Source organism: Hippocampus comes, unplaced genomic scaffold (genome assembly GCF_001891065.2).
Source record: "Hippocampus comes isolate QL1 unplaced genomic scaffold, H_comes_QL1_v1.1 scaffold111, whole genome shotgun sequence".
Taxonomy (NCBI): Eukaryota; Metazoa; Chordata; class Actinopteri; order Syngnathiformes; family Syngnathidae; genus Hippocampus; species Hippocampus comes.
Window position 1 is genome coordinate 1,139,768 of NW_017805698.1, and position 14,585 is coordinate 1,154,352.

The 14,585-nt window shown below is 40.6% G+C and overlaps 1 protein-coding gene across 1 annotated transcript; it reads right to left on the reverse strand.

Annotated features, from left to right (window-relative positions):
• Positions 1-10,573: 10,573 nt before the first annotated feature.
• On the reverse strand, positions 10,574-12,560 carry LOC109523264 (teneurin-3-like). Its single transcript, XM_019882288.1, has 2 exons — positions 12,306-12,560; positions 10,574-11,055 (listed from the first exon to the last, which is right to left on the reverse strand). Exons 1-2 carry the CDS (start codon positions 12,558-12,560, stop codon positions 10,720-10,722), a joined length of 591 nt encoding a protein of 196 aa, XP_019737847.1. The 3' UTR covers positions 10,574-10,719.
• Between the last annotated feature and the right edge of the window lie 2,025 nt (positions 12,561-14,585).

Sequence of the window (14,585 nt, forward strand, 5' to 3'; positions counted from 1 at the left end):
TTTTCTGAGCTTCAAAATTCACCCTCATCAGCACCAGGTGCCTATAACGCATGTGAAACTGTTTGCTCAAGTTAGGAGCTAGCTGAGTTGTCAATTCACATTCATAAATCAGTAATTAGGAATAGATGATGTAGCCTTCCCCAAACTAAAATTAGTCCTGAATATTTTTATTTCTGTTGTCAGACTGTTAGTGATAGAATATGTTCAGTATCTGATCGCGTTATAGACATTTATATCCCGGGGTGCAGTCGGTTTCCAATTTTGGGTATTGAGCAGAAAAGGTTTGGACAAGTTATCTTGTTGGGCAGAATAAAACATGCAGCAGGGATTGTAAGGACTCTTAATGAAACAGTAAAATTAATGCCACACAAAAGACTACTTCAACACATCCATCTCTTCACATACGACAGCCACTGGTCAATTTTTAGTTCTCCATAAGGCCAGGTTGTTTCAATAGACTGCTCACTAACTTTGTTGGCCCGGCATAGTACTAAAGGTCAACGATGTCAAGAGTGTGTTTACATCTTCGAAGACTTCATGCACAACTGTCACTATGAAACACCAGGCAATATCTCTCTGTGCTACCACTACGAACTTAGAGACGCATCTTTCACCGAATAGGATCAAATGGCAGCAAGCCAGAGTACAATTGTAATATCAAAGTGAAATTGAACCACAAAAAATAAATGGAAATTAACTGTTCTTCAGCATAAACTTCTTGACAAAGCAAGAACCATTAAAAACAATATGAAACACTATAATGCAACAAAACAAATTGCCGCCGTGAAAACAGATTGTCACCCAAGGGCAAGAGAAGAGCTACACCATGACTGCACACAAACACTGCCGGACTACATGTTTTAAAAGTTTCTCATTGAAAGGGCAATTCAGAGTCGTCAAACTGTATGTTTGAGGAATGTGGAAAGAAACCGGAATACATGGAGGAAACCCTTGAAAGCACGAGGAGGGTGCACACCGTCAGACTTGACAATTCGTACGAAATGGCTGTTTTTGACATATTGTATGCTGCTTGAATCAGACAACCCCAACATGACACAAAATGGGCCTCACAGTCCCTTATAAACTTCAAGTGTCATATGAGAAAGATGCTAGAGAAGACAAATGAGTATGACGCTATAGCTGGTCAGAGGTGCAAGGATAATGAGGGCAAAGCCACCATCATTAAGCCAATGAGAGAGATTGATACTGAGGTTGCGGCCTTGCTTGGTCAAACGAAGAATTAAGAATCTGTACAGGTTCCCTTTGGTGCAAATTGAACTTTTGACGGATGTAACTTCCGTAAACAGGGTGTTAAAAAAAAAAAAAGCCAGGAAAACCAAATATGAACATAAAGCGCTTGTAAACGCCAAGATAAACTTGACACTCAAAAATACACAAAACGAAATGGCTTTGGCCCCAAATCATGAAACTTAAATCACACAAGAATAATTGGAAAACCAAAATACAAAACAAGGTATCAGAAAAGGAGCGACTATGAGTGTCAAGTCTAGAAAATGTCTCTTGAACATAATAGAAAGCAAGGTCAATAACCCGACAGAGATTTGGAAATTTGACAGTTCTTAAATACCAGTCAAGTCTTGATGAGGAACGAGAAATGGGTGCACCGGTGAAGAGCCACGCCCTCCAATCCAGCTTGTGCTGAAAACCAAAACATGCCTCTCTTCCATGGTGTCATGCATGGACACTTTTTTTCCAGGTTGGGGGGTGGACTGGCACGGAAGCGCTTTATAAGGTCGAGGACTGAGGGACAATGACATAAGGTTTCCCATGTCGCGGACAGAGGATGGACTGGCGCAATAGGGCGAAGTGCCCATCTCTGGTTCAAATATAGAGATTTGGCCACATTCATGTTACCGGCAATCAACACGAGTATGAAAACTCAAACAAAAATGTCATTCAGTATTTAAAACAGTTACATGTGCAATTAAACCAAAGTTAACAATTGAAATTGTGGAATTAAAAAGAAAATTGAATCTGCTGACAGGCCTAATACTGTATATACAGTACAATATGGACGTACAGGTATATGTACAAAGAATTTCAAAACAAAGATGCATTCTATGCACATAAACGTAACCCTAACACTGGAGTTAAAATTGGAACATTTTTCATATCCATACCGTGACAGGTTTATGACATTAAGGAAGAAGTGGGAGGTGTCACAGGACAGGTTAGCAATGCAATAGACCACATCCCTGCATATCCTAGAGAAACACGCAGACATACACAAACAAGCACCTACTCATCTCCTACCAGCCGGCCATCCCTAATCGAGATAGCGGCAGATCGAAATGCCTGCAGATGACAAGGTGCGAATGGATTGGCTTCCATGCCCTTGTCATGTTGCTCCATCTGCACCAAACAGGGAGCAAGACAGATGGAGCCTACCGCAGAAGGCTGGGCAGTAAAAGAAGACAGCTAGTAGAAGGCAAAATGATGCATCCAAAAACATCTCTCGTGTAGTAAAACACACACACACACACACACACACACACACACACACACACACACACACACACACACACACACACACACACCAATATATATACCGGTATATGTTTTTTGTGGTTTATTTGGTCACATTTTTCTTTTTTACATCAAAATAGTGTATTCTAAACACAGCTATCCTCTCATTTTGAAAGAACATTTAAAAGCACTGAACCAGTGTGTGTGAGGTGGGATAACTCACTGTTTGCGATGACGAGTTGACAGTGACATAGTACCATCATCTTCCCTTTTGAAGATCAATATTCAATATCTCCAGAGCATCTTTTACTGATGTCCCCTAATGCAGTGTTTCCCAACTCATATTGATCCATGGCACCCATTTTACAACATAAAATCTCACAGTACACCACCTGACAAAAATATCACCCAAGTTGTAGATACTGAACGAGTGTTGATCTCATATTCAATTGACTTGCTCTTTGTGTACATAATCGTAACCTGTTTAATTGAACCGACAACTCATATGCTTGCCTGAAGTCATGACTTCGACTGTATGAATGGCAACCGGCGGATGCAGGTCTATTGTACCTTCTACCTTTTAATGAATGAGCTTTTACAGTAAATGATCTGTTGTAATGTTCTCACAATATGTAGCTAGCATTAAGAGGTGAACAAAGCTGTTTTGTAGCTCATAAATTATTGTCAGACAAATTAGATGACAATGGATAATTCCCTGCGTGTGGCACCACCGATGATGTCTCACAGCACCCTGGTTGGAAATCTTTCCCCTAAAGCTTCTCCTCCCATAAACTCTTCTTTAAGATTAACTAAATTGTTCAACAGGAAATAAAATGTTAAAAAGCTTGCCTGTGTTTCCTCATGAGTCATCCTTCAGTGTTAGCATCCTCCTGTACACTAATCCTTAGATTTGGCTCAAAACAAACCATTTTGGGGTTTTTTTCGACATGACTTTGATTGGATTTGTTCCAAATTAAATAGTTTGGAGCTTTGATTTGAGAACTTTAAAAAGTGCCAATGCTGATGTGGTCATTATTAGCTTTCCAGGTGAACATCTTGTGTTCAATTCAGTCACTAATTATATGGGAAATACCACAGAGCTTATAAAATCTTTATATGGGTAATTTACTGTTAGACCAATGTATTTTCTGCAAGGTGATGTGGTGGCAAATGCTGAGAGGCAGGTTAATGTTGTTTCCCCACTCAGGCGGATTAATCACCTACCTACTACCTGCCAACATAATCTTTGTCAGGAGATAGGGAGACTCTGCCAACTGCTAAACTGCGAGACAGCAGGGGGAAGAGCAAGAGATGGCCGGGAAGAGAAATTAACCACATTAATTTTCTTCATACAGTACTTCCCGTAAACATTTTTGTCATCCTTGCTTTGTTATATTGCCCGTCTTTCGTTTTCCTTGTCCCTTTACCCATTTTCTTCTCAGCAAAGCCAAAACTTTGGCACCAGTTTGAACAGCATCCCTATGTCTGACCTTTTTTTTCCTCACTTTACCATGTGTGACTTTATGTATTTTTTTATTATTCAACATTTTAACGTCCATACGGCTGCAATTTGATATTGTGTTGTTATTTGAATATTGGACATATTTTTTTTTCTCTTGTGAGCTTCCCCAATAAATGACATCCTGTACAGATTGGGTGTCAGATACGGGCAGACAAAAAGTGAATGGCAAGCAGAGCCTTTCTAAAACGACATGTAAAATTGAGATCAAAGCAATCCCATTTGTTCCTGTTAGCTGCGCATCTCTCATTGACATCTGCTGATGGGAGTTTGTCTTGGACGATGTCCTTCATTTCACCTCCCGAGCTCTCTCCCATTATTCCCTCCCCTTTCCTCTATACTCCTTTTCCGATGTTGAGATCATAAATTGCTGAATATAAAGCCTTGTTTCCAGTCCGTTAAACGCACCAGCCAATGCCAAGGGCTTTCCATCCCCTGTTGCTCCTCCGAAGGCACTTGGGTGAAAGAAAGGAATCGCTCTTGTCTTAGCGCACTTTCGCCTCTGTGTAAGCCTCATTCAAGCAGAAAAACTAAACAATAGCCTAAACAACATCCCATCTCAAGGCCATGGCACTGTTCCATCTACTGAGCAAAAAGGCCAGATGTATTGATTTTATTGCGCAGTTAAGATTCTTCAGATTTATTGTCCTTCTGCAGTCGACTTCGCCGTCTGTCCGCAACAGACAATATCAAACTTTTGCCTACATCAGATTGTTATTTAATGCATAATACGTATCAATCCATCCAACCGTTTAATACACTCCCTGTTCTCATTTCATTTTTTTTTTCCTTCCCAAGAACAGTATCTTGGTGTGTATGGGCAATAAACCAACATTGTCAGAGTCTGGACTCATCATTCAGGATGCCACAAGATCATCAATGACCTGCAAAACAACAGTGTGGTGATTGAGGCATATGAAGTCACTCTCAAGGAAAGGTTTTCCAATATTCAGACTATAAAATAAGAAACAGAAGCTTTACTTGCCATCAGTCATGTCTTATCAATGCTTCTCAACATCAACAAATCTCTATGGTCACTGTTCTTCTTTGTTGTCATCAGAAACTCCTCTCCAGCCCTGTAAAAGCAGTGCCACCCAGTGTCGAAAGGAAGAAGTACAATGTAAAGAAATGATGTAGGTCGTGGTAAATGTTATTTGTTTAGATAACGCCAGCCACCCTCAATCGAATGTCGGGATGTCCAGAAGGTTCCGGACAGAATGGGACTCTAATGATGCTGCTCTAATAAACCAGGATCAAAAGAGAAGAACAAAAAGCAATTCAAACGGAAATAGCTTGTCTCAAAAGAACAAGAGGACCCAATCACTTATCGTATAAACCTTTCGTAAAAGTAAGAGCCAAAACCACACTGTACATGAAGCGATACAAAAAAAAACGTGTGGCAAGAAAACTACTGAGCAAAATCGTGGACCCTCGAGAAAATTGCACTTGGAACAATAGCTTGTAGCAAGGCGAATTATCCGACGCCGAGTGGTCGGAATGACAGTCCTTAAGTAGTGACATAATCCTGATGTGAGACTAGTGCGCCACTGAAGGGAAACACCCAGCACTCCAGCTGGAACTCAGACACAAACACAACATGACACTAAGTAGAGATGTAGATTAAGTCTTGCTTTACCTTTGATAATTGGAACTAGCTTGCAGGCACCTGCAATATGGGGTTTGTAAAAGTGTTGTAAAGAGGTGATTTAACTAAACTGATTGAATAAATCATTTGAAATATATTAACAAAATATAATGACTACATTTCTGTAGAATAAAATACATTTATGCCACACAAGGTGAGTCTTCTTATCCCAAGATTACCTTTGCAAGTTAATGTGAAAGCGGTGTACCTGTAGTGGATTTCACAGCTTCAGCTAAATGGGCCAAGCAGAGCAATATTTACACAGCACAACTATTTTCACCACTCGGGTTAAAATTGATTGAAAATCATCCAGTAGCTTTCCTGTTTTGGGTACTGTTGGATGTAATTTTTTTTCTGTGTTCTTTGTTTTGCAATTCTCTTTTAAATCCTGCAAATGGTTTCTTCACAAAGAGAGAGAGCGAGGGAGAGAGAGAGAGAGAGAGAGAGAGAGAGAGCGAGAGAGAGAGAGAGAGAGAGAGATGTTCCCAAAAAGAACAATAGGTGAAATATGAATGTGTACCAGGTTCTGTCCGACCCGGGTAAAATTCCTCATCAAGTCATGCCTCGGGGCTATTTATTCTTCTTCGAAGCTTGGCAACAGAAATGTCTGCAGCTCTCTGATTTTTCACGTTATTTTGCTCAAGTAAGTTGTCATGCCCTCGTCGTGAACTCCTGTAAAAGACAGGTGAAGAAGACAAGTGTTTGAAACGATCTTTGTTATGATTTTACTTGCTCTAAGGGTACAGTCGACTTTATCTGTAAACTGTTGTTTGTATGAAAATTCAACATGCAACTAATTTCTGAGGCTGCATGGGTTATCGGCCTCTCTTGAAAGGTATACAAGAGTGTAGTTAAAATCATTTCCCTTCCCAAATGCGTTGCAAATGTCCCTTTTGTTGGAGGGCAGAATCATGTGAATTGCCTCCCGATTCACCCGCGCGATCTTAAACAAGGTAGTTTCATTTTCAATCCCAGAGGAATTACTCATTTCCTTTCAATGATCGCCCCGCCGCTGTCATAAATTCTTGCAAAGAGTCTATTAAATTCTTGTAGGACACAGGTAATTTAATTCATAAAACAGACAAGATTACATCAGAGTTGTAATAGCTTAATGATGAAGCATGGTGTTTGAGTTTCAGTTAATAGGATTGCTTAATAGATGACAGAGGCCAGCCTATCACCCACTCGGCTACTGGGGAAACACAAGACACTTCCGATCACCTCTTGCTACCTTATGAGCCAGGTCTAAGATTCACTGTCTGATTATAAAAGTTGGGCATTGTAATGCAACTGATGTTTCCTGCGGGTTTTCCCCGGAGTGCTATATGGCGTGGTGAGTGTGTGTGTGTGTGTGTGTGTGTGTGTGAGAGCGAGAGAGAGAGAGAGCGAGAGAGAGAGAGAGCGAGAGAGAGAGAGAGCGAGAGAGAGAGAGAGCGAGAGAGAGAGAGAGTTCACCACTCTGTGTGTGTGTGTGTGTGTGTGTGTGTGAGATCGAGACTGAGAAAGAGAAAGAGAGAGAGAGAGAGAGAGAGAGAGAGAGAGAGAGTTCACCACTCTGTGTGTGTGTGTGTAACGGTTTTGGTCACTGGGGTGTTGTCTCCAAAGTTATTGCTTTTGTACAGCTGGCTCTCTTGACTTTTCTATCTTACCTGTTGTATATTCTCTACAAGAGCTGATTTTTTTTTTTTTTTTAATTAAAATGCAGACCCACAACAATTCCAATGTCACTCTCTGCGCTTTCTTTTATCGGTAATTGGATTCATATCAGCTGCCGCCATTCCTATTTGTCCATTAAATGAGTAATAATTTATTTGCTGAACAAATTAATTTTGATTCCACCTCTCAATGCTATTCTTCGCACTCTTCAACTAAATACTATGATTCATTTCTCCGTGTGCAGCGACATCGGATTGGCATGGTGGAAGCAGGAGGACCCAAAAGCATAAGTGCGTGTGAGTAAAAGAAAAAAAAATAAGAGCACTACAAACAACAAGGCTACGTTCCATGACTCAGTGCAACTTCGTGACATGCAGTAAGGTTCATGGCTGGTGAGGCACTGACATTGGAGTCAGTTCAAACAAGTGACCTCTTTACCATTAAATTAGTGGTCTCATATTCGTGCCTTAGTACAGTCTGACAGTCATGCAGGCAGCCCAATTCAAAGAATTAGTAGCAGAGGAAAATGATTTTTGACTCGCTGTTGTATTGCCATGGCAATTTATTGAGTTTACCCTTCTATTGTAATTTAAGTCTCAGAGTCACTTTTAAAACCTAGATGAGACTGTGACACCTTTGATATTTCATCAGTTGTATGGCACGGATGCAACTGTTTAATACAAAAGAGTTTGCAAAAATCAACATTTTTCATTGAACAACCAATTGCCAGAGCAGTGGTTCTTCACCTTTTTAGAGGTACCAAACCCTACCAGTTAATATGCACATTCACCAACCCTTCATGAGTGAAAAAAAAAAATGTTATATATATATATATATATATATATATAACTGCCAACCTGCTGTACTGCCCCTCCTCACCCTTCGTCCTGATGTTATTTCCTGCTGCGACCAATCGCTTTGTTTGTTTTTTTTACAAATTCAAGATATAAAAAAATGCATTTATTAAAAACAAAAAAGTAAATAACATTTCAGGAGATAAGTATACTTTTTTTTTTTTTAAATTGTACGACGTACTATCCCGACAGTCACACGTTGACTACTAAGCGAACTAAACTCCCCACAGCACTGATTTGACAAGCAATGTCATGTGATCATCTGCAGCCAGTCATGGCCAAGTGGGCGTGTCACAACTAATTAACATGTTGAGTCGAGTGTGTCTCACCCTGCATGGCAGAGGCTCCGTCGAACCCCTGAGACCGACTCACCGAACCCCTGGCGTTCGATCGAACCCAAGTTTAGAACCACTGGTGTAGAGGAAAAAAAAAAACCAAACATTTGTGTGTCTCTGCATGTTATTCACATATTTTTTGTGTTGATGCGCACTGCCCCCTAATCATCCTATAAGTCTCACTTTCACAAACAGTATTTGAAAAAAATAAATAAAATATAGCAGGTCACCTTTAACCTACGGTTGCGCGTGACCTACATCACCGGAAGTTGTTTGCGCTCAGCAGTCAGCAATTGCAGCTTGCAATCAGAGCTGTTGCGATATACCTTTTATTGTCATTATTATCATTCAAAGTTTATTTCGTGTACAATTCACTGGTGGCACTCGCAAAGAATGGGAATCTGAAGGGCCGAGAGAAGCATTTTAAAACGGTACACATGAGCTACGATAGTTAACGGGCTGCAAAAGTGCGCTGCATGCATCCGCGTTAGGTCTCCCACTTAGGTAGGCAGTCTATTTTTCTGTTTCGTTCAGGGCCGTTATGGCTGTTGCTCATCATGGCATGTGTGCGTATGTGCATGTGTGTGGTAACGGGGCGATCATGGGAGGTTGGTTGATCAAAAAGTAGATCTTTGGTCAAAAAAGGTTGGGCATCCCTGCTCTAAATCATAAAATATATTGTGTGTTTAGGTGTGGCCATTACAATGCTGTAAAATCTGATTCTTCACCCCAACAATACTCTGTGCTGTAACTTTACTCAGATGATCATTTCTTATCAAAATTTGACACATTTGAGGAGAGTCACACTTTTGCACCTTTGTCCTAGACCAGCCTGCCTCAACTGGCGAAACGCGATCCACTACCGGACCACGACCTCCTCTGTCCGGACCTCCTCTGTCCGGACCGTCGGCAAATTGTATGAAATAATAATTTATAAAGTGATTTTTACGTTATACATTTTATATTTGTGGACTATAATCTGCGCATTACCGCAATCGTTTGTTAAAATTATCCGTTGTATTCTTCGCATGCACTAACAGATGTATTGCAGAGGACCGCAGCAGCGCGACTGTGTGTTGTATAATGTTTGACTAACTGGAGACCCTGGCTGAGCAGGGCATGTCGGCGATAATGATGCGCTGATTGGCTCCTCTGAATTTAAGGTCTGCCCATACATAAGCGTCAGCATATACGATGCGCTGATTGGCTCCTCTGAACTTAAGGTGTGCCCATACATAAGCGTCAGCACCCGTCTATCCCAAAACACAGGCATTCAAAATGGATGATTGTGTCAGGAAACAGACGCATGCACGACGCCACAGTGTGCTCACAGCTTCAGTCCAGGAGAGCCGCACACAGACAATTAGACAAGACAAATCGCGGGAGGTTTCGATTGTGTGCAGTTTTGCTCCCGTCTACCCGGGGATCTTTGCAGCTGTTTAACAGCAGAACACCGCAACATGGTAAATGAACATCACAATGGCGTCCTCAAATATTTGCATGACTCAGACATTGCATTCACCTTTAGTGGAAGAACAGCACTGCGCATTCCTGTGCTCCCTTGTGTCAGTATTTAAAATGGTTCTTAACTCCTCTTCTGATATATTTTTTAGTGATTTCAGAGGGGATGTTGAAAAGGGGAATTGTACAAATGAGAAGGATATTTTTGTTTTCATGTTTAGTATTTATTTTGGTAAAATGAGTATTTTGTTTTGTTTTTGTTAAATTAAGGGAAAAAAAGACAACTACTGTTTAACAAAGTTAAAGTAAAAATTGTCTTATTTCCCTAAAAGGGCTATTTCTATTATTAAGCAGGCACAACTTAACAAAATAAAAGAATGTGCTCATTGCAGGTGTTTCGAATGTTCTGAAAAATCAGCCACTTAAGCTTGTTTCACATCACAACATGAAATTTAGTAGTCAGATCTAACATCATACCCATGAAAAAAAATCTCAAGAAGCCATGCTCGAAAACACACATGAAGTCTGCCATTTTGGCGTGAAGGACGCATCCATTTTCACATTTGTCTGATTGATACCAAATCAACCACCTACATGTGTGTGAAAACATTTTTGTTTTTGTCATCGCTTGTTGGTGGAATGGAGGATGGCAGCCAAATCTGACGGCTCGTCATGACACAGGAAAAACTTTAATCCTTCAGCTCCACATGGTCAGAGCTTGTGTGGTCTTTTATTTTTTATTTTTTTTTTTACTTTTACGATTTATTTGTCCATCAGTGATAATAAGCTTCTCTCACTTACCCGCTCGAGGTAAGTGTAGCTCCATATCTTCCCGTCAGCAAACACCCGAGACACCAAGCGGCCCTGGGTGTCGTAGCCTAGCTTCTCTGTTGTAGGACCTCTTTGCAGAGTGCTAATCTGACCGCTGCTGGTACGACTCACGTTGACCGGCAGCAGCTTACTGCTGGGCACCCACAGCACAGGGTGCCCAGCTGTGTCATATATGATCTTCAGTAGAAACTTCCTGTGGTCGTCGTAAATCTTCTCCATCCTCAGGGTGCGGTCGTAATCAACGGAGAGGATGTTGCGTCCATTCACCTGTTAGACAGTAAAAAGGGGTGGATCTGGACATATATTTGATGTACGTATATGTATAAGGACCCAGAATTGGGAGTAAGCCACATAATATGTGCAAGTCATAAGCCATGGTGACTAGAATTGAGCCAAATTTAGTCTTACATTTACTCAAGCAACTGTTGAGAAACATTGTACTTGACAGAGTAGCTTTACAAAATAGTTTTTATTTTTACTTGAGTAAACCCAGTAGGGCTCTGAGGTCTTAGTGGAGCACAGGTTTGAAAGTAAACACGGTGAAGCGGCATGTAGCTGTTATGCTGCACGCAAGTGGAATAAGATAGCAAAAGAAGTGAAGTCAGCCCAACTGTCAGTTTTAAATCCAAGTTCAAATCTATGCTTCCCCTTATCTTGAAGGTCTTTTCAGCATTTAAAATCAAGTTCACTGTCAGTAATTTTCCAAAGCTCTTCGTTATAGTAATTGTTGTAACCAATTCCCAATCATCTAATTTTTAATACTCAAGCACCAGTATCCGTATTGTCTATTACTTTATTGTCTTCTCAATGGAAATGCTGAACTGACATGAAGTTTAGTTGGTGGTTGACCAACTATCGGTTCGCGAAACTAATCTTAATGTACGTTTCCTGCCCGTGTGGATTATTTTAATGCATTGAAGTATTGTTTGTAGGTTTGTTTTATAGTTTTTGTAATGACTGAAATTAAACTGTGAACAACACAATTGAACTGTTTGTTCTGTGTGAATAAATATGTTGAAGTGGTTTATCGTGATGAATGAAGTTAGATGGTCGATTTTCATGAAAAAGAATGTAATCGACATATGCTGATCAATGCCTTCCATTGCTGACCGGAAAAAAATAATCACCTGCAACTCAAAGACGTCTCAACAGTAAATATTCTCCAATTTCGGCTGTTCTCCAAGCAAGCATACAGATGATCTTTGTATTTCATCTAAAAAAAATCATTTGCAAACAACTGCTTTTACATAGGAAAGCGCAGATCTAGATTTTGGTCTATTTTCTGGCATTTTCCAGACCGAACCAGTTACTGAATCAGAAATTGTTTGTGCATTTTCAGCACTAACAGTTATTACATTAATATCCTGTTTTTGAATAAAGCAATGGCATTTTAACAATGTGATTCAATGAATAATAAAAAAAAAGAAAAACCCAACAACCAAATTATTGCTTAAAGTCCTAAAATTTAAGGTTTTCCTCCACTCAAGTCGCACGCCTCGGGGTAGGAGCAAACATACCCTCAGCTTGCGTCCGAACACGATGACCTTCCCTCGGGCTTGCTCTTTGCGGAAACGCCACTCCACCAGGTTCTGCCCGCTCTCGCCCGGCAAGCTCATGTTGCGCCGGGCCACTGTCGGGTTGGCGGCTCCTGCCAGAATGTGAGGCTCAGTCTGGTAGTGTGTGTCCATCCCATTGGCGTACGTGACCCGAAGTGAGTTGTCGAAGCCCACCTGGTAGCTGCTTTTGCACTGGTCTGGAGAGCAAGAATACATAGTTAAAGGGCAACATAAGAGAGAGAGGGCCTCAGTTTCTTCCTCAAGAACACTTGGACAACCATCTTCAGAGCCTCGACTGGTCGCCAGTCAATAACCAAGACTCCATCAAAAGATTTGCTACTGCATGTCCTCGTCAGGGTCACGGTTGAGCTGGAGTCTGTGTCAGTTAAACTAGGCTACAAGGGGACCACGTAAAGGTCGTCATTCAATAACCAAGACCCCATCCGTTTATTTTCTATACTGTTTTCCATCAGTGTGGTCATGGGGAAGCTCAAGTTTGGACTGGCTGCCAGTTTCTGGCTTTCTATTTTGTGTGAAATATCAAAAGATTTAGCGAAAGTAATATAACCGAGAGGGTCTAGGACAGTGGTTCTTAACCTTTTCAGAGGTACCGAACCCAACCAGTTAATATGCACATTCTCCGAACCCTTCGTGAGTGAAAAATAAATATATATTTTTTTCACAAATTCAAGATATTAAAAAACCCCGCATTTATTAAAAACAGATGAAAGTAAATAACATTTCAAGAGATAAGTATACTTTTTTTTTTTTTAAATTGTACGACGTACTATCCCGACAGTCACACGTTGACTACTAAGCGAACTAAACTCCCCACAGCACTGATTTGACAAGCAATGTCATGTGATCATCTGCAGCCAGTCATGGCCAAGTGGGCGTGTCACAACTAATTAACATGTTGAGTCGAGTGTGTCTCACCCTGCATGGCAGAGGCTCCGTCGAACCCCTGAGACCGACTCACCGAACCCCTGGCGTTCCATCGAACCCGGGTTAAGAACCACTGTGCTCGAGTAATTATTTATATTAGGCTAAGTTGAGAGAAAGATTCTTCATTTCATCATGGACATCATAAATCCAAGATGTAAATACACCCACGGCATGTAGCATTTACAGTACTTCTTTTTAAAGTCTTTCAACAAACTTTTTAAAACAATACAATTAGGCTAAGTTGAGAGAAAGATTCTTCATTTCATCATGGACATCATAAATCCAAGATGTAAATACACCCACGGCATGTAGCATTTACAGTACTTCTTTTTAAAGTCTTTCAACAAACTTTTTAAAACAATACAAACACATTTAAGCACATGGCATGTTGGGAGCAAGCAAAGGCAATGGAACTTAGAAAAAAAAAAAGAATATATATATATATATATATATATATATATATATATAATATGCAATTTAGACTGCAAAGCGTGAACTGAAATATAGTTGGGGATTACTGTAACACCAATTGTGTGGCACTCATATTGTTGATAGAATCCCAGTTAATAATGCCGTCTCCATAGGTATCCATTGCTAAAACGCAGCGTACTATAGCTCTAACAACCACTGAACCTAACGAGAGTGATGCAGCCTCTATTACAGCAAGATGATGTGCCTCCTTCTGGTGTCCTCTGTCTGAACCCTCTGTTTATCTCTGAACATTTCAAAACGAAGCAAGCTCTGCTGATTTGCATAATCTACACCGTATTGGGCATGTGCTACTGTATTGGCAACGGCGTTGACTTTTTCCCTGCATTCCCAAATCTAATTATCCCTTCTGGCCTGGGGACAAGGCCCACTCAGTGAGCTGGAGAAAGAAGTTGGTCACAAAATGAAAATGAAACAGATAGAAAGCCAATCCAGCTTTTGCAAAGAATGAATAAGAGGTTTTATCAGAACTAGGTCACTATTTTTAACAGCCACCATCCAATTGTGGAAGAATCAACACTCATTTTCTCACCGGATGTGTTGATGGCAACAGCGAGCCACACAATGTAGAAGGTTAGGAATACCCGAGTTGGTCTTAAAATGCAAACGACTTGGTTTTAGCCACGAATTAAATGTGTTGGTTGTCAAATACAATCAAACGTTACTTGCTGTGTCAAAGTTACAATTGAAAGTGCTCGCTAATTTCTTTCACTTTCGAAATTGCACTCAAAGAACTTCTAAAAGGGACCGCACAGACGAAGCAATTGCAAACTGGCAGCGACAGATAGACGGTTCGTCAGCCTTAAG